At 44.7% G+C, this 17,339-nt stretch overlaps 1 protein-coding gene across 7 annotated transcripts in view; it reads left to right on the top strand.

Annotated features, from left to right (window-relative positions):
- The window catches only part of MARCHF8 (membrane associated ring-CH-type finger 8), a 93,921-nt gene that overhangs the window by 5,379 nt on the left and 71,203 nt on the right, over positions 1-17,339 (top strand). For 6 of the 7 annotated variants that reach the window (XM_064463709.1, XM_064463711.1, XM_064463706.1 and 3 more), the window contains exon 2: positions 16,452-16,630. In XM_064463709.1, the coding sequence (XP_064319779.1) occupies positions 16,535-16,630 (96 nt within the window). In that variant the 5' untranslated portion in view covers positions 16,452-16,534. Of the gene's footprint in view, positions 1-4,508; positions 10,345-16,451; positions 16,631-17,339 lie in introns of those variants that run through there. The other variant, XM_064463703.1, reaches the window with a different exon arrangement.

Below are 17,339 nucleotides of genomic sequence, written 5' to 3'. Positions count from 1 at the left end.
TATTTATGGGAAGATTGATGGATTGAAATACAGGGAGTGATGCAATATGGGGCCCTGCCGTGCTTTCATAACATGGGCCACATTATAGCAAGAAATTCTTGCAAATGCCTCCTCTTGCCCTGAGTGTGCTTTTGTCCCCTTCTCACCTGTTTCCTTTGGCCTCCTTCAGCAAACCACTCTTAAGGGACTTGCACTTGACAGCGTGATGAACTCTGCTACAATAGAAAGAAAGTGAAAGTTGGCAGTGGCTTTTCTGTTCTTAGTAAGTCTGGTGAAGTCCCACATACCAGAGCTATGTGACGAGCACTAGGTAATAGTTTACTGTATGTGGTGACAGGGAGGAAAATACACATGGGATCAGTCTGGCTCCTTCTGAAGGTAACGGTAGGCTTTAGTTTTTCCTTCCGTTCTGGTAAATGAAGCGAGTTTCCCTTGTAGTTCTGCATCCAAAATGTTGTCCATTTAAATGTGGTTATTGTCACCATAGCTTTCAGGGTCATTTTCATCTAGAGCTTGCCTGCCAAATCTCAGCTGGAAGTGGCAGGACTAGGAAGGACAGTTGTTTACAGTGTCTTTTCTCTGTGTGACCAATCATTTACGTTGAAGCTGCTTCTATAAAATGTGTGCATATGTGTGTGTATATATGCATTTAATATATTAAAAACAACTAGACTGAAGACTTGAAGAGGAGCTGCTGCTTTTTGACATTGCTAATGATCTCTAGAAGAGAAGGTTTTCTTATACCAAAGAGCATAAATGCATACTGAACTAAATGCTGTCTTGTTGCAAATAGGGGAGAAAAAACCCTGCTTAGCTCTAAGGAGAAGAGGAAGTTCACTTGCAGCTAAAGGTTTGCTGTGAGAGACATGAAATCTGAGTCTTGTTCCTGCTTTTGGCCTCTATTTTCTCATTTAAGTTACTTCACCTATGCATACCTCACCTTCCTGCAATTCAGTTGTCATCTGTATCGTGTTCTTTGTAAGGCTGTTGGATTTCTTAAAAAATATTTTGTTAGCCTGCTTTCCAAGGGGAAGTGGCTCATGCAGCCACACTGCAAGTGACTTCTGAACCTGTTGGCTAAATGTCAAATATTTGCTGGGACTTGAGATGTCACAGGAAGAAGGGAACGTAAACTACGATGGCACAGCCTAGAGCTGCAGCCTCACCCTGCGCCAAAGCCCGTGGAGAGAGCACTTTATTAGACACATGATAGTTCATGGGGGTGAATGGCCCATGTGACGCCTGCAACCACAGGGTACCAGACTGCGCTAATCCTTCTGTCCGTGGGATGCCCGCTTCCACTGCAAGGCCTTCTGAGAGCCCAGGGGAGAAGGTTAAGCCTTGTTACTACACTGGAGCTGGCACAGTGCAGCAGACTCTTCACAGAATTAATGTCTGATAACATAAAGGGGTGAAGGGAGGAGAGATTCCCTTGTAAAATTACAGGAGTCTTGTCAGGCCGGCTTGATCTTGGGAGTTTACAAAAAAAGTAGCATGTTTGGTTAAAAGATGGAAGGGGAATTTAGCTTTGCTCTTGGCATAACAAAGCAGAAGCCAATAAAAATTAGATCAAATTTCAGCCTTCTAAATGCATCAGTATTCTTATGCAGTGTGTTAACACTGTAGCCTTGAAACATCTCGTTGCTTTTGGGCATGAAAACTATATATATTACCTTTTAGCAGTTCCTTTGCATGAGGTGTGTATTTTGTTTCTGTGATTCTCATGACGGTGATGTTCAGCTATTCTGTACCCTTTGTCCTCGGGTCAGACCTGACGGGGCAGGGTAGCTTCTGAGACCGCTAGAGTTAAGTCTTTCAAATGTTGCAGAAATGTTCACCAAGTTGTTTTCATCAAAAAATTGCAAGGATTGGGAGGATGTTGTTCTGTACAAGCTGCTACATGCTTTGGCAGATGTGTGAGAAAGTCCTGCTCTGGTGCACCTGCGGAGCTCTGCAGCTCCCAAGGCCTTTTAGAGATGAGATTCTTTTTATGTGCCTTCCTGGGAGTGTAGGAAAACTGCGCTGTGATGGTTTCCAGGCAAACCACTGGGAAGGCGGGCTTTGCAGCTTTATTGTATTTTTCCGAATGGCAAGAGGTTCAAAATTATTCCTCTTTGACTTTTCCTCATCCGTGTGATGACTTTCTTAAATGACATGTGTGACTTTGTTTCTAGCAAGGCGATACGTAAGTGGTAGATTAGAACCACAGCGTCAAAGCTGTGTGTTCAAAGCATCAGGGAAGGGCCCTGCCAGCGCCCTGTGCCTCGTACCGGGGTTGCCCAAGCGCTCCTTGCTTTTTACCCCCTGCTCTATAAGGCTGCATCTGAGTTGCACGTAGTGCAACCTGGAAGCATCTCCTCTACGTACCTACACGCCAAGTGCAGCGGGGTGAGTCTGATGTATGCTTTGTAGTCTTTTGGTGGTTTTCTTCCTGGGATTGGTGTCTTCCATGGTCAGCATTTGGTTCTTTGGGGACCCTGAGGCACCTGCATCTGCACCAGGCGTAGGCTTTTATTCACTAGTGGTGTTGATATCAACTTTCTATCCACAAGGCAAGGATCCCAGCTCAGTTGCCATTGACAAAGTTTGATTCAAGATAAGATTTCTTACTCACTTTCCGTCATTAGTGATACCCTGGCAAGAAGAAACATAGCATTGTGTGGTCCAGCAGCCTGAGTGCAGGGAAGCTGAGTAAGGTTTGGTTCCTTGCATAGAAAGGGAACTAGGTACACCGTGCGTTTTATTCTTGGCTGTGATCTTCCATTGTGTCTGTTAGACATTTGTTATGGTTGTTTGCTTTCTCTGTGTACTCCAGCCCTGCTTGTCCGCTGGCACACATGTGCAGTCTGCCTTATCCATCTCTGAATGCCTACTGGGAAGTTTTTCAGTCAGCATGTTCTCACTGTGCAGGGCTCCAGGGGCTTAGCACAGACTTGGTGGAGCTGTGATAGGCATCCTGCTGGTTAGGCTGTTGGTTGACTGCTTGTCAGCTGCCTTTCCAAAGCTTCCATAGTTGCTGGATTTAGGTGCTCTGGTTTGTAAGACCTGCATGGGTTTGGCTTAGCCTGTCTTCTCTGGCTGTGCCTGGTGCAGGGGTTGTGTGGGGAAGCTGCAGGGATGGTTCTGCTCCAGGGTGGATGCTCTGCTCAGGGAAGGTATGTTTGCCGGTTGCATCTTGGTGTTTTGATATCATGTCCCTTTCCACACGACCCCACAAAGCATGTACTCATCGGTTGTCACACCGTTTGCATTGCTGCTTCTGTGAGTAAGGCAGGAGGACCTCAGAGAGCTGATGATCTAATCTCTGACTGGCCTCCTTTGAGCTGTATCCTGTGTGGCTCATGGACAGGTCTTTGTGGTTGATGTAATCTAACTAATGCATGTGAGACATCTGAGCCAGGAATAGGGAATTTAATAAGATGATGAAACTGTTGGGTTTCAAGCCTGAAAGTAATTCTTGTCAGTAGAGGATGGGAGTGGAAAGCAGCTTGACTGTACACAGTGCATCCCACCAAGGCCAGTAACACGGGCGTACTGTGGCACAGACCTGCTTTTCTGAGATGCTTTGTATCTTCAGTCTCCAGCAACCCTTGTGAGTCAAGGAGAGTTGGCAGATTTCTGAGCCGAGCTTTCTTCCATGGGCCTTTTCTTCTTCCTTTATTGGAATGTGCCAAAAGAAGAAGAAAATCACTGGCAGGCTAAGTCATGCTTTAACCTGGTGAGCAATAAAACAGCGCGTTACGCTGTCGCTAGGCCTTCTATGACCCCTTCTGTAAAAGATGCCGCTCCAACATGATAGCCGTCGGATGGGTTACTTGATCTTGTATGTGTCGTCACCGCTGGTATGTGAAGGTGGCTGTGCCTTTCCAGACTGCTTCATCTCCCCTTGCCATTCTTCCTAGGCTTTGAGCGAGAAACCTGAAGATGTTAAGAAGTCTCTTCTGGGCTGTGTAATAGCTGCTTCCTCTTTCCACTCTTCCCCGCAAAGATGACTGATAGATTGTGGCTTTTGAGGAGATACCGAATGTTGCGTTGGAAGTTGGTGTGTAGAAAAAGCAGTGACTAATTTACAACTGACTGCGGCTCCGGCTCAATCAGACAACTGCTAAAAATAATCCACTTTCTAATTCTACAGTTGATCTCTAATTAGAGAAGTATTCTAACTCATAACCTGCAGATAGGACAAGATCAGAGACTGAAGTGATACCTCTGTTTTGGCAGTCCGGAAAGTCTGGACAGAATCAGTGTTTGGGAAGGGAATTTTGGGGGAGACCAAGTGCTGTAAGGGTGCCGGTACTGACTTTGCACTGGATTCATGCCGAGTCTTTGCCCCAGCCAGATGCCGTAGGGCGCAGTTTTGCTAGCCGTGTCTTTTTTTTACAGGCAGAGGAGATGCCTGCCAAGGAGGCATCTTCTTCTTAGAGAATTTTTTTTCTTTAAAAAAACATGCCCAGCTCAAAACCCAATCCATGAGCACACAAATGAATGTTTGTACGTGCATTATGTTGTTCCCTGCTTGAAGCTGTTAGGTGGCATTGGTTGAGCACTGTAAAACAGCTGCCTGGCTTTGCTGCAGAAGCAGCACAAGGAAGAGGGAGCCTTTTCAGCTGAGGGTTTTAACAGCTCCTAAGACTGGGGTCTGAATACTTTTTAGCCTCTCTCTGGTTTTGTTTCTAAGTTAGATGGTTACTGTCCTCTGTGATGGGGCAGTGAGAGATCAGCCGGCCGTGCTGAGCCGTGAAACTTCTGTGAAGTCTGCAGGAAATGTAGATGATGTGAGATTGTACCAAATTACTTCTTTGACAGAGGATGGTAATGAGAGCTTTTGCCATTGCCAGGTAATACCATTCACTGAACAGCACGTGTCCCTGTAAAACAGGAGGTGTAACTTCCTCCAGGACCAAGGCTTTGAGCCTCGCTCAGAGAGAGCACTGCTGATGGAGGAGGACCGTGTCAGGCTCAAAGTCCCTTGTGACACAGAAGGGACTATGCCTGTTCCTAAGCACAGTGCTGCTTCGTCTTGCACCCAGAAACAGAAGGGAATGACTGGGTCCTCCAAGGAGAAAGCAGCAGCGTTTTGGTCACTTGTGGATTCCTGTCACTTCAAAAATAGCAGAATTCCTATCCGTCATCTTTAAATACTTTATGACCATCTTGATGCTGCTGTACAGCCCATGTGTAGGAGCCTGTGCCAAAGATGGGACTGTCTCTGGTGTGGAACACGCCAACTGTTCTAAGTGAGCAGAAAACTGAGGAGATTTTTCTTGATTTTTCTAACATCTGTTGCATTTGGAATAGGGAGTAGTTTTCTTTTTTCAATTAAAAAAAATTTTGCATTTGCTATTTAAAAATGGTTAATGAAGAATTATGTCTTTATCTCTCTATTAGGCTAATTCAGCAGACATTCAAATTATTTGTCTGTAGTAATTTATTTTATTTACTGTTTGGAAGCGCAAACGTCCTTGGGTATTTTTGTGATTGTAACTACTTAGAGAAAGAAACCACATGGTCAGCAGGTATGGGTCCTGGAGGATATGAAGGAGAGTACGGTGGGGTTGGGTGTATGTATTTACCTCACTGCAGCTCTAAATCTAATTGATGCAAAATTCTGATGTGGCCTCTACAGGTTCAATGCTCCCCTCTTTCAGCAGTATATTTTCCTCCAAGACTGATGAGATTTTTAGCTTAAAAAAAAAAAAGTTTTTCTTCTTGCCTTCAATTTCAACAGATACCTGATAGAAACTGCTGTTCCTTCCAGATTTTGTCTCCATGAATGTTTTAGGTTTTACAATAGTGCTCATGTGCACCAGAATTGCACGGACCTTGCTTAGCACACTTGGCTTATCTCTCTGGCTCCTGTCCAAACTAATTTAAAGCAAAGAGCATCTGTTAGGGAAGACAGAAAAGCCACTTCTAAATGTGATTGGGTTGAAAAATGTGACATGTCAATTGGGATCAGTGATGTGCCCATGATCCTGAATTTTGTTTTAAGGCTTTCCCTGTTTGGACAGTTTCCCATGTCAACTTCTCTTACTTGCCCTGTGGGTGTGCAACAGAATCTATCCCACCATATCACCCTAGCTATCACCAGGTTCCTTCTAAACCACCTTTTCTCTGACAGCATGCTGCTCTCTAATGCCCTGGGCTTCTCTTCACCCTTATTCAACACTTAAAGATTGCTTGAAGCATCTGCTGGAGGAAAAACTAGAAGCTACCTAAGCAGTGGGGCAGCAGAGCACTCTAGGTCAGCCTCTTCTCCAGCAGCAAGAAACAGATCTGTGCAATTCTGTGAGGTTCTTATGAATAGGCACAATTTTTCTGTACCAGGATAATTCCCTCTGTCTTAGCAGCCTTCTGCAGCTGGCTGTTGACTGGCAGCGAGCAGCTAGTGGATGACGGACGGGCTTCAGAAATGCCGCTTTAGTTCTAGCGATAGAAAGCTGTGGTGGATTTGATCTAATTGTATACAGGTCTTGCAAGTGCATAGGGGTGGATTGGTAGAGTTTTGTGCTGTTTCCCTAAACTTTTCATAAAGTCGCTAAACTTCCAAATATTTGTAGAAACGAAGGGACTAATACCAGATGGGACAGAAAGGGTCAACACTTGATTACCAAACTGAGAACAAGGACAACGGGTGACACTGGTTTCTTGTCAGTGTAAGAAGGCAACAATTCAAAGGAATCCACAGTTGTGTATTCATCTCATGATCGCATCCAGTGGCTATTTTAAGTACGGCGGGGATGAATGGCCCTTTATAGACCCTGGTCAGGAATGCCTTGTCTGTGGGGCTCAGTAATGCTGGTCCCCTCTTTTTGATGGCACAGAGCACTGTTGCGGGGGGAGGACGGGCAGAACCGACATACGCGTGCCAGCGTGCTCGGGTGAAACAACGCCCGGATGAAGGGAAACTGTGCTGATGCTTCTCCGCTGCCAGTGCGTGCTGGTGTCAGAGCTGGCGTGGGGAGCTGGGATGGCGGAAGCCAGGGGGTTTGTCAGCCCTCTGAAGTTGGTTGCCTGGCCTTTAAACTACACCAGGTACAATTGCAACGAGCACACGAGCAACTTATCCCGTGATAGTGTTGCAGCTGGAAGAGGCCATCTTGTTCTGGCACTGGAGGGGATTTAATTCTGTTCGCAGACCTGGACTCTGCCTATAGGCTCTATACGCTTTACTTTTTAATGATAATGTTGTGACACAGAGGTTCTTAAACCTTTCATAGCATTATATTAATGTTGGAATTGATGAGAAATACCATGTTTGTCTGGCTAGTGACTGTCGTGAATCAAGATATGGCAATTTTTGGTGAGGATGCAGGTGTGAAACTGAAGGAGTGACTCAGATGCGTACTGCTCTTATTGCTTGTCTTAATGTAGCGCCTCAGTCTGTGCTCTCGGTTGTACCAGGTGCCGTACGTTGCCGTGGTAAGGAGCGGTGCCACCCCCACAGAAGCTGTCTGCGCGGCTGGAACAGCCTGGAGGGGGAAGTTGGAAGTACTGTTATCCTTCCATTGCACAGAAGTGACTAAACTGAAGAACTTCAATGATTTGCCTTCCTGAACCACAGCCAGTGAGCACACCTCTGTATTGGTGGTATTTGAAACAAAGTTCACGATGGGCTTTTATGTCTGTGGGGCTGTGGACACCCCCCCCCCCCAGCTGGTTATTCAGTCTGGAGCACGAGTTCTTGTGCAGCTCGCAGTACTGGCCCTTCCTGTGCTGCCCTCTGGAGAGGGGGTTCTTGTTGGACATTGGCAAATGTGAAGAGAAGGTATCAGCCTGGAAAAGGATGGAAACAAAAACCCATAAAGTGGACATGCTATGCCTGAATATACTCCCCAATAAAAAGCTGTCACCAAAATCTTATACTTTCATGACTTGTAGTATTCCCCTGTATTTAAATGTATTTAGAACTTCTAACTTCAGAGGATAGCAAATGACTTCTGGTAGCTAATTTTGCATCACAAGTTCAGGTTACTTTAAAATGTGGGAGATATGGTTGGAAACATAACTTACCGACATCATGCAAGTTTGTGGAAGAATCAGGTACAGGGTGCTTGGTGCATTGCCCTTTCTACTCCAGGCTCGAGCTTCTGAGGGTGCTGGGTTTGGGCTCTCGATTGCATCATGCAAGTCCTAAAGAATGTGGTTTGTAGCTGTTTCCTCAGAAAGTGTTTAAAGGTTTGCCATAATGATCCAGAAGTCTAGATCTTAATAAGGCTTTCAGAGCAAAGATATGTTTTAACTTAAACCTGTAAATGAAGAGTTACCTGACGTTTAACTCATCATGCAAAAGAAACACATTCTTATGTGCACCACTTTGGAAATCTCCTGTTCAGGAATGATTTCATACTTCTTCAAAACACAGAATCATTTGGTCAATAGTGTATTCTTTTTAGTCTGGCTTAAGAGGAATGTTTTGCCTGGTGGCAGTTAAACAATAGTGAAGAATGTTGCTTAGGTGCCTGTTGTTCATAAATAGCTTTTACAACTGTTAGCCTCTGATGTAATGGAAAATAAGCGATGTAGCGGAGAATTTTCCTAAAAATGCATCATTGTTATCTGTGTACAATACAGAATGTGAGCAATGTCCTCACTGAACAACGATGAGATTGTTTTGTTTCATCACTGTCTTGCGTGGTAAATATTTACACTGTGCGAGAAACAGTGTCTTTCATTGTCTTCAGTGTAAATTTATGCATTTGTTTTTTAATAGTCTTCATTAATTTTAAAGATAAAAATACAGAGCAATTTTTGGCTGGATTTCAGAACTGATTTAGAGTTTCATGAGCCCCGAAAGGATTATAGTAGAGAATGGGAAGTGATCATAAATTATCCATGGGTGTTACATTATATCACGTGGACTTGTGTACTAGACTAGAAATTTGCCCGCAAATGTATGTCGGTGCAGATTTCTCTCACCGGTCTGCACGTGTATTAGTATGCCAGCTTTCCATTTGATTAGAACCTTCATCAACATTTCCTTTTAAAAACCACTGATCATCGTACGGAGTGCTTTGCCAAAACATAGTGATCATGTGGGCGTTTTTCTCAATAGATTTGCTGTTGTTCTGCAGCTCTGGGGTATGGCCTTGTCCTTGACATCACTTGCTGTCTTTTCCTGGCGTGTCATAGTTTTGTAGATTTTGGCTTTTGCCCATGAATAGCAGGGAGGGGAGTGGTTTTTGTATCCAGTGGATGTACTGTGGACCCTTCTGCACTGATCGCAGGGTGATCTACAGTTGCAGGGGACTAATTGCAGCAATCTTAGTGGGCCATTCCCAAAGCTGTGTTCAGAGTCACCTGACCTTTTTTATATTTTCTTTAATTTAAGAATTTCAAATTGTATGAAACCTCACCACTGCGCTCTCTAACCATTTCTGTAGGTTAGTAAGGAGACGGTGCGTTGGCCACTGCATCACCACCGTGCGCACTGTGATGGAATCCATGGAGGCTATTGCTGTGCAATGCTTTTGGGCATGTAACGAAGAAGGAAAAATAGCTTTTCTCAAAAGCTGTAGCAATAGGTGTGGTACTGTGGCATGTTGTTATCTGGCGGTGAATATTATGAAGAAGCAAGTCATCATCTGTATCTTTAAGAAAAATTTCCTTTGAGGAATATGATTAGAACAGCCTAATTTTTGCTCTGCAGGGTGGTTTCAGTGCCAAATCAGAGGGAAGAATGCCTCTTCTGGAGCGGGGCATTAGTTTCTCCAGAAGCCAGTCTCTACTCATTGTGGGAGTGGATGGGGTCGTGGCTAAGAGTGATAACAAGTCCCATACTCACTGCGATATTGCATCGTGCTTGCAGCAAAGCGGTAAAGGCTCACAGCTTGCGGTGCGACTCGTGTGGGAGACCTGCTCTGTTCAGAGCATCTCGGGGCAGGAAGGTGTGTTTAATGTGAAGGGGTGAGGTGAAGGGAGATTATCTAGGCGAAAGAATGGGTGGCACCCCCTTATGCAAATGGTTTGGAAATTCAGTGGGGCAGGTAGAGCAACTTACTGGCTGGGAAAGCCGCAGCCCTGGCTGGTGGCCTCTCTCAGGCCGCCGCTGTTAGGGCTTCCCGGTGTAGAGAATGAAACTTCTGCTTTACCTCAGGTTCTTTTCACTCGTTATAGATAGAGACTGCCCCAGGGATTATTGCTGATGTTGTTGTGGGCTGTTTCATCAACAAATACACAAGGGGAATACTTAAAAATATGTATTACCTAACAGACCACTGATGTAGTTAGAGAAGTTTTGCCTCTGTGGCAGGACCTCACTGCCTGTCCGCGTGTATGGAGGGCGCCTGGCGCTTCGTTCTTTCCGCAGGACATCAGGAATGATTGCTGGTGCTTCTGATGCAGGTAAGTTGCTGTTAGTAGCATAACGGGACGAAAGTAATTTCTTTTTCCTCAAGGGACTGTAATGACTATTATTTTGTGACACTTGTTTTCCTCTGAATGCTACCGAGCTAGTTCATGATTGCACTTAGCAGCTGATTTGATTTGAAGGGGGCAGATTTTAAGGGGTCTGTTTTTCAGAGGTGCAGATCCTGCTCAGCTTCCACTGAAATCAAGGGGGGGGATTGCTACGAGCTCTGGGACCATTATTTATTGATGCAGTAGTTTAACAGCTTGCTCGTCTAGTTGTATTACAATTGTAAAAACAATCATAGTCTTATTTTGAGAGGACTCAGCCAGAGCTGGCAGACACCTCTGTTCCTCTATGCGTTGTGTGTAGCCTACAGCTATGTGTTCCTGTATATTGAGAAGCTTTCAAAGGGAACATGTATAAGGATCTCTTGTCCCCTTTCTAAGTCTTTCTTTTGATTTCAACTACATAATAACAGGGGTTTTTTTAGATTATTAGAAGAAAAATATTTTTAAGTCTTGAAGCTCATTATTTTTAGAACACTAGCAGGTGGGGGAAAGGAGGAACTGAGATAATAAAGTGAGAAGTTGCAGCTGAGCTAGTAAACAATGCAAGATACATGGGCAGAGGCATAGCTGTTAATAGCAATAATCCAGAATTTTATCCGCCGGCTCTGAGTGCAAGGGTTCTTTTTCCGCTCCTAAAGTTGTACTAGCCCTGAAGCATGAAAGGTACTGCAGGGAAAGAAGTATTAGTTTCTTTCCCTTAAGCTCCATTGATTAGATTTGTTTGTCAAGTTAATGAAAGCATGTGAAGCGCGTGAGCCTTGATAACATCTCCTAAATAACGCTGTTAACAAAGTACTGATTAAGCTACAGTAAAACAAAATGAAATGCAGATGCAGGATTCTCTTTTTGAAAATGCACATCTGCCGTCTGTAGAAAAGGATTATCTAAGCTACATTAGTAAGGGAGGAGCCTGGACGAGCTCAAAATAAATAAAAGCTTCCAACCGGAGCCAACACAAGCTAATAGGATTGGAAATATTTGCAAATATGGAAAATGCAGTGTACAGAAAAGTAGGCATAAGCTATATCCAGCTGAACTGCCAGGGTGGGTAAGCAAAGTTAAGACGCACACAGGAATTCGCGAAGGCCACTGCTGGGGTGCTTCTGTTACCTTCAGAACAACAACAAAAAACAAAACCAAAGGATTTTTATGTTTATGGGGCTTTCAGACTTGGTATCAAGACCTCCAGCAGAAAACCAGATTCCAAATCTGGGTTAATAGATTATTTCAAGTCTCATTAGGAGAAAGTAAGCCAGCTGGTGAAGATGTTACACCATCTTGCAGCGTCAGAGGTTTCTTTGGAGGGTTTCCATTCCTATTTGGGTTGGTGAGGTTTCGTGCTGTGTAGAAGGGAAGTTTCAGAAGACCGGAGTTTACAGCAGCAATCCACAAAGCCTTGGGGTAGTGCTTTCCAGCCTGCAGCTGGTAGGTCCCCTGAAGTCCGCAGACTGCATCCGTTCCATGGCAGGATGGTCGCGCCAGGGCACAGCGCTGCAGTGTCTGGACAGCAGCGATCTGTTGCTTTGTTTTTAAGCTGCCCACCCCCAAACAGATTATCAGACTGCTGACCTATGTGAGATAGCTTGCTGTCGTTAAAGGGGGTGAGGGGAGTTGAAGAGAAGCGTGAGAAGCCTTGGGGCAGGCAGGAATGACTCACAGGTGAAATTCCTTCCACCCCTTCTGTTAGTAGCTATCATCTTGCTTATACCACAGGTTACAAGTTTTATCGTTCATGCACATAAAGTCAGATTCTTTTATAATCCAGAATGCCTATAGTACTTTAAATAGGAAAACAACTGTGATATTTGCTATCACTTTTTTTCCCCTCCTGTGAGTAATGCAAAGCATGTACACTCCTACATACATCCTCAGGATGCCTTTCTTTTGGTAAGGGCTGCGTACATCTGCAGCCAATGCCACTACGGCTCCAGAGCTTCTGCTGAAGTTCTCCAGCATATGCCGTGTAACAAGGGAATATGGTGGACTTTTGAAGTGTAAATGACCCAGTAAAATCTGCAGTTTATACTGCATGTTTTTAGATTCTGCCAGATACTAAAGTACATGATTTGTGCTTACTTGCCCCGGTTTTGCTGGGTATTTTTGGCAAAGAGCTGTTCAGCCTATATTTTGGAATGTGTAATGGGCAGATGAGCTGCAGTGGGTGGCAGGTGAGGGACAGAACAGTTTCTTCCTCCTGGGTTCTTCTAATGGCATGTCTCATTGTAACAGTCCAGCAATTCACAGACTGTTAGGCTCATCTCATGGCTGATTTATGTTCTTTTGTCAGTGGGGAAACTGAGGTCCTGGTGGGGTGGATGGTGTAAGTGGGGTTTCAAATGGTCTCCCAGATGCTCCTCTTAAGGTGAGGTTACCTGTTGTTGTCGGTTGTCCCCTCTCACGTACTCAAAGCTGATAACGCGGGGGAGCCTAATTTTCTGTTGCTGTCAGGAGACATATATGGCTCAGGGGAATGCCCCAGGCACCAGGCCACAGTCATATGCATGCTTTCCTTCCTTTTTTCTTCTTAACAACCATCAGAGAGAGTTTGTCTCATTTCCTCTGAATCTGGCTGTTCTTGCTGCAGCTTCATGGTCCTACCAACCTAGTGAGGACCCAGCTGATGTGGCTCCAGGTTTTGCCTGCCCTGCAGAAAGCAAAACTGGACTTACCTGGGCGGGTGAAATCTTAGCTCCATTGAGGACTCTCCTGTGGGCTCTGAGGCCAGGATTTCAACCTCTTTTGTCTTTTGAAATGGCATTGGTCTCTGACGGCTCTCTACAGCGGCAGTATTGCTGGAATCCCTTTTGCAAGAACCAGTGTGACTATAGACAGGGGGAACAGTAGAGCTTCAGGCTGTCCTCTGTCCTGGCATTCCCGTGTGCCCCAGCCGGGTCTGCAGGAAACCTCCCTGGGCAAGAACAGTAGTCTGTGTTTGTGGCTTATTGGCTGTTGGCAGCATCAGTAAAAAAATCTCTAGAGGGCCCAGTTATGAAAACAGGATAAACTTTATTATTGTTTGCCAAATGCCCGAACCCCTAAGAGGTTTTGTCCTCCAGCGAATAATATGTGAACAGCCATGGGGGCAGGAAGAGAACAGGATCCCTCCTCCTTCACCGGTGGGTGACTGCCCTGCCCATGGGACCCGGCCGGTGCACGCGCCCTCCCTCTCCCTGTCTTGCCATCCCATGGTTACTTCAGCTTTCCAGGCAAAAAGGAGCTGGAAAGTCCTTCCTCCGTGAACAGAACAGCATCTGCATTGGTGGTCATGGGACTTCCCTCGTGTGTGAGGTTTATGAACCAAATCCCGAGCAAGGGAGAAGGAAGTTGAGCCCTTATCTGCCACCTCCTGGGTGAGTGTACTCAGCTGTTGGGTGGCGGTGCTGTAACAATGAGGATCCCTTACTTTGGGTGACGGATAGCCTGAACATCTGGCTGGAATCCCGAAGAGGAGGAGGGAGTATCTAGGAGCAGCCTTCTTGCCTTAGCATTTCTTACCTGGGGGGCTTTTTGGCAGGCCCTCAGTTTTGATGCGCTTGAAGCTTGGATCCCTCTTCGCAGGTGCCCAACTCCTCACCCCTGGATCAGGGAGCAAGTGGCATTAATTTAGCTGTGAAAAACGTCCTGTAGAGCTTGTCCTAACTTGCTTTGTGCTGAGTGGCATTGCTTTTCTGGCATCCTTGTCGGTTTGCACTTAGTAGTGCAGATGGTCTGTTGACTCACGTAACTTTATCCTTTAATTAGCACTGTGGCGTTAACGTGTTTCAGGTTGATAGGGACGGGCTTTGAGTGTGTTGGTTGTTAGGGACCTTCCAGATTGGGGATGCTGCAGTGTGACATCTGGGTTAAGTTTAGAGCTTTTTCTAAGCCACCCTTGAACAAAAGGCAGGCTTTATTAGAGCGTCTGCCAGGCTTCTTTACCAGAGGAGGGCTGTTTCACATCATCTTTGAATACCTAATTGGATTATAACTGTTGGTTGAGCTCTTTCAAAGAATTCTAACACTCGCTATCCTCGAAGTACCTGCAGAAAAACTGGTTAGGCTTGTTTGTCATCATCAGAGGGGTTTAACTGTGTTTTCTAACAATTTTTCTTGCTCTTTTTATGGTAATAACATGTCCTTGCCTGCAAGCCCAGAACCCTTTTCAAGGGGGGACACCAGAGTGGAGTCCATCTCCTTCCCCTTAGCTCAGCTGTTGCTGGCAGTAGCACAGAACACGTTATCTGGCATATTTTCATTGGAGCTTAACGTTCTCTGGATTTCACTTCCTTATATTTTCTTGGGAAAATACCTTCCTTTCCTGCTTTGTTTGTTGCAGTTTGATATTCCTGTTCAGCCCACATTTATCTCTCCTCTGGCTTGGCTCCTTTAGAGGCTGAAGCTAAAGAGGTGCGTGGAGGACCTGGGGAGGTCCTTTCTCTCTCTAAACAAGTGTTTTCTCTTTATGCTTTATGCTGAGATTCAATAGTGCTGGTAAGTCCTATGTTCCCCTCTGTGCTCCAGTAAGGAAGTGTCCTTGTTGTTGCTTGTTCATGCATATAGGTGTGTGTTATTTCTAAAATCAGTTATGGAAGTTATGGAGGCATTGCCTTCAAAGCTTTCATGCATGCTTTATGATGTGCCGTCTCATCGTCTGTGGAAGTAGTATAAATCCTGACCACGTGTCAGTAATGCTTCTGAATTTGGCTGAGCCCTCTAATATCATCCAGCAAACGGAGTGTGTGATTGGGAAGCAGCAGGCGTTACCTGCATTTTTGGTTTTGCTCCTGACTTGCTGTATAACCTTTGATACCCCTTTCTCCCTCAGTGCAAAGAGAATACTGAACTATCATTCCCTCTATAGAGTGCCTTGGGATAGGTAATTTTTTTTTTTTTTTTTCCATTTAATGAAAAGCAGTCAAAAGATTTGATCCTGTTTTCACTTTACACAACTGCAGTACTCCTGTCTAACGGAAATAGAACCGGATCAGGATCTTTCACAGAATCAAAAACCTCAGAAGCTTGGTTTCTTGTTAACTAATACAATACATAGGCCATCTACCTGTTCTCTGTTTTCTGCTGTCACAGATTCAAAAGCAAGTGAACAAAAAGTTGGTATGTTATGGAAACAGAACAGTGCATCATCCAGTTGCCCTATTTAGTATAGTGTCTGCTGTGTTAATTCCCCTCTAATCCTTTCTTTAAACACAATTGATTGTCTCTCATTTGTGGCAGGTTACATTCCAAATAAACACTCCATGATCCGACATGTTTCAAAAAGCTTTTTATTTAATATAACTTCACTAATCTAATAAAAGGAATGGCTAATTATACCTGCCTTTCAGATTAGTGTTGCCAATTTTGGCTAATTTCTGTTTATCACTGTCTGTCTTATTGTGTAATGCTTCCCTGTTGTATTAGTAAAAGAAGGATAAAGTGTGTGTAGTCCAGTGGATTCCCAATTCCTAGCAAGGGATTTAAATTATATTATTCTCTAATAGCCTTAAGAAAGGAAGAGCTCACGTGATGCATCTTCCTATTGCCAGCTGGTACATGTTTATATGAATGGCAGGAGCCACGTGCAGGCCACTGACGGTTTTTAACCAAAGCTATGGCATTCAGCGCGATTCAGGATGATGCCTGAGGCAGTTTGATCCGGTGTGGCAGAGCTGGCAGTTTAGGAGATCACCTGCACAAACTTTGCCCTCCGCACCTCTGGGTAGCTCAGCGTGGAGAGCTGCTCTTCCTCCTCCTCCCTGTCCACGCAGACTCAGGCGTGATCCCTGCGCTCTGGCTCTGCTCTCCCACCACTTTCAGAACTGGTTGATAAGATGTTTGTTCATTCATTTGCATAAATTGTGCTCTAACCTGTCTAGTTCTAGCTCTTTAAAACTCCTGTGTACTTTCTCACCCAGCCAGTGCACCAAACTCTCCCCTGTTCAGAATCCAGAGAGAAAATAAGAAGTGTGCCTTGGTGCAGTTGATGGCTTAGTTTTGGTTTAGAAATAACTGCATTTCAAGCTCCTTTAACATCATCTAATATTTTTATTTTTTAGGTGCAAGGCCTGACAATGGCACCGAATGAGCACTGCCTTCAAGGCTCCTTCCTGTAAATAATAGGACCAAACAAGGCGGTGTGATGAACATGCCACTGCATCAAATCTCTGTCATTCCAGCTCAGGATGTTACCTCTTCCAGAGTCTCCAGGAGCAAGACCAAAGAAAAAGAGGAACAGGTACTGTCAGATACGCTTGATTTTTCACAGGAAGTTACCTAAGTGCAAAATCATAGGGGTTATCAAATCAGACGTGATTCTGTTCCAGAGCCCCAACTCATTCCATGACTGCTGCTTTTAATGAAGACTAATGTTACCAAATTACCTCTTTATTCTCATATTTGCTATTCTAAAGCAGCTGGCTGCAAGATTCTAGAAATTGTTGTTGAGTAACTTCTGCAAAACGCAAGCGATGACCTATTTTGCATAAGAATTCAAGGCAGATAGGGATTTTGGGTGATGGCTGTAGTGCTGTTGTCACAGAAGCTGATAGAGGTGTATTTCACCTTTGTAAAAGAAAAATAGCATGGGGCGTGAACCCCTGTACGCGGCCATGCATCCTGCTTTCCTTTGCTCTTGGCAGCATCTAGTAGCCGTGTTGTGGTTCGTATTGACTAGAATATCACAAGGGAGGAAATATACATCCGTATGTATATTTACTGTGCTGTTTTCTGGAGATATGGTTTGTGTTCTTAACTTGGGAGCATGTGTGTGAACGGAATCATTTTGAGGTCTTGTGGTGCTAATGAGCAACAGAATGCAAAAATGGCTGACATATCTGATGATAATAAGTGTAATAGAATCTAATTTATAGGCTACTAAATAATTTTTAATATCATACTGTGCCTAGTCTTCACATGTCAACTTTATTTACCCCTGGCCTATGTCT

The sequence above is a fragment of the Phalacrocorax carbo genome, chromosome 12, assembly GCF_963921805.1.
Source record: "Phalacrocorax carbo chromosome 12, bPhaCar2.1, whole genome shotgun sequence".
Taxonomy (NCBI): domain Eukaryota; kingdom Metazoa; phylum Chordata; class Aves; order Suliformes; family Phalacrocoracidae; genus Phalacrocorax; species Phalacrocorax carbo.
The sequence above is the reverse complement of the archived record's forward strand: the minus strand, read 5'-3'. Positions and strand labels throughout refer to the sequence as shown.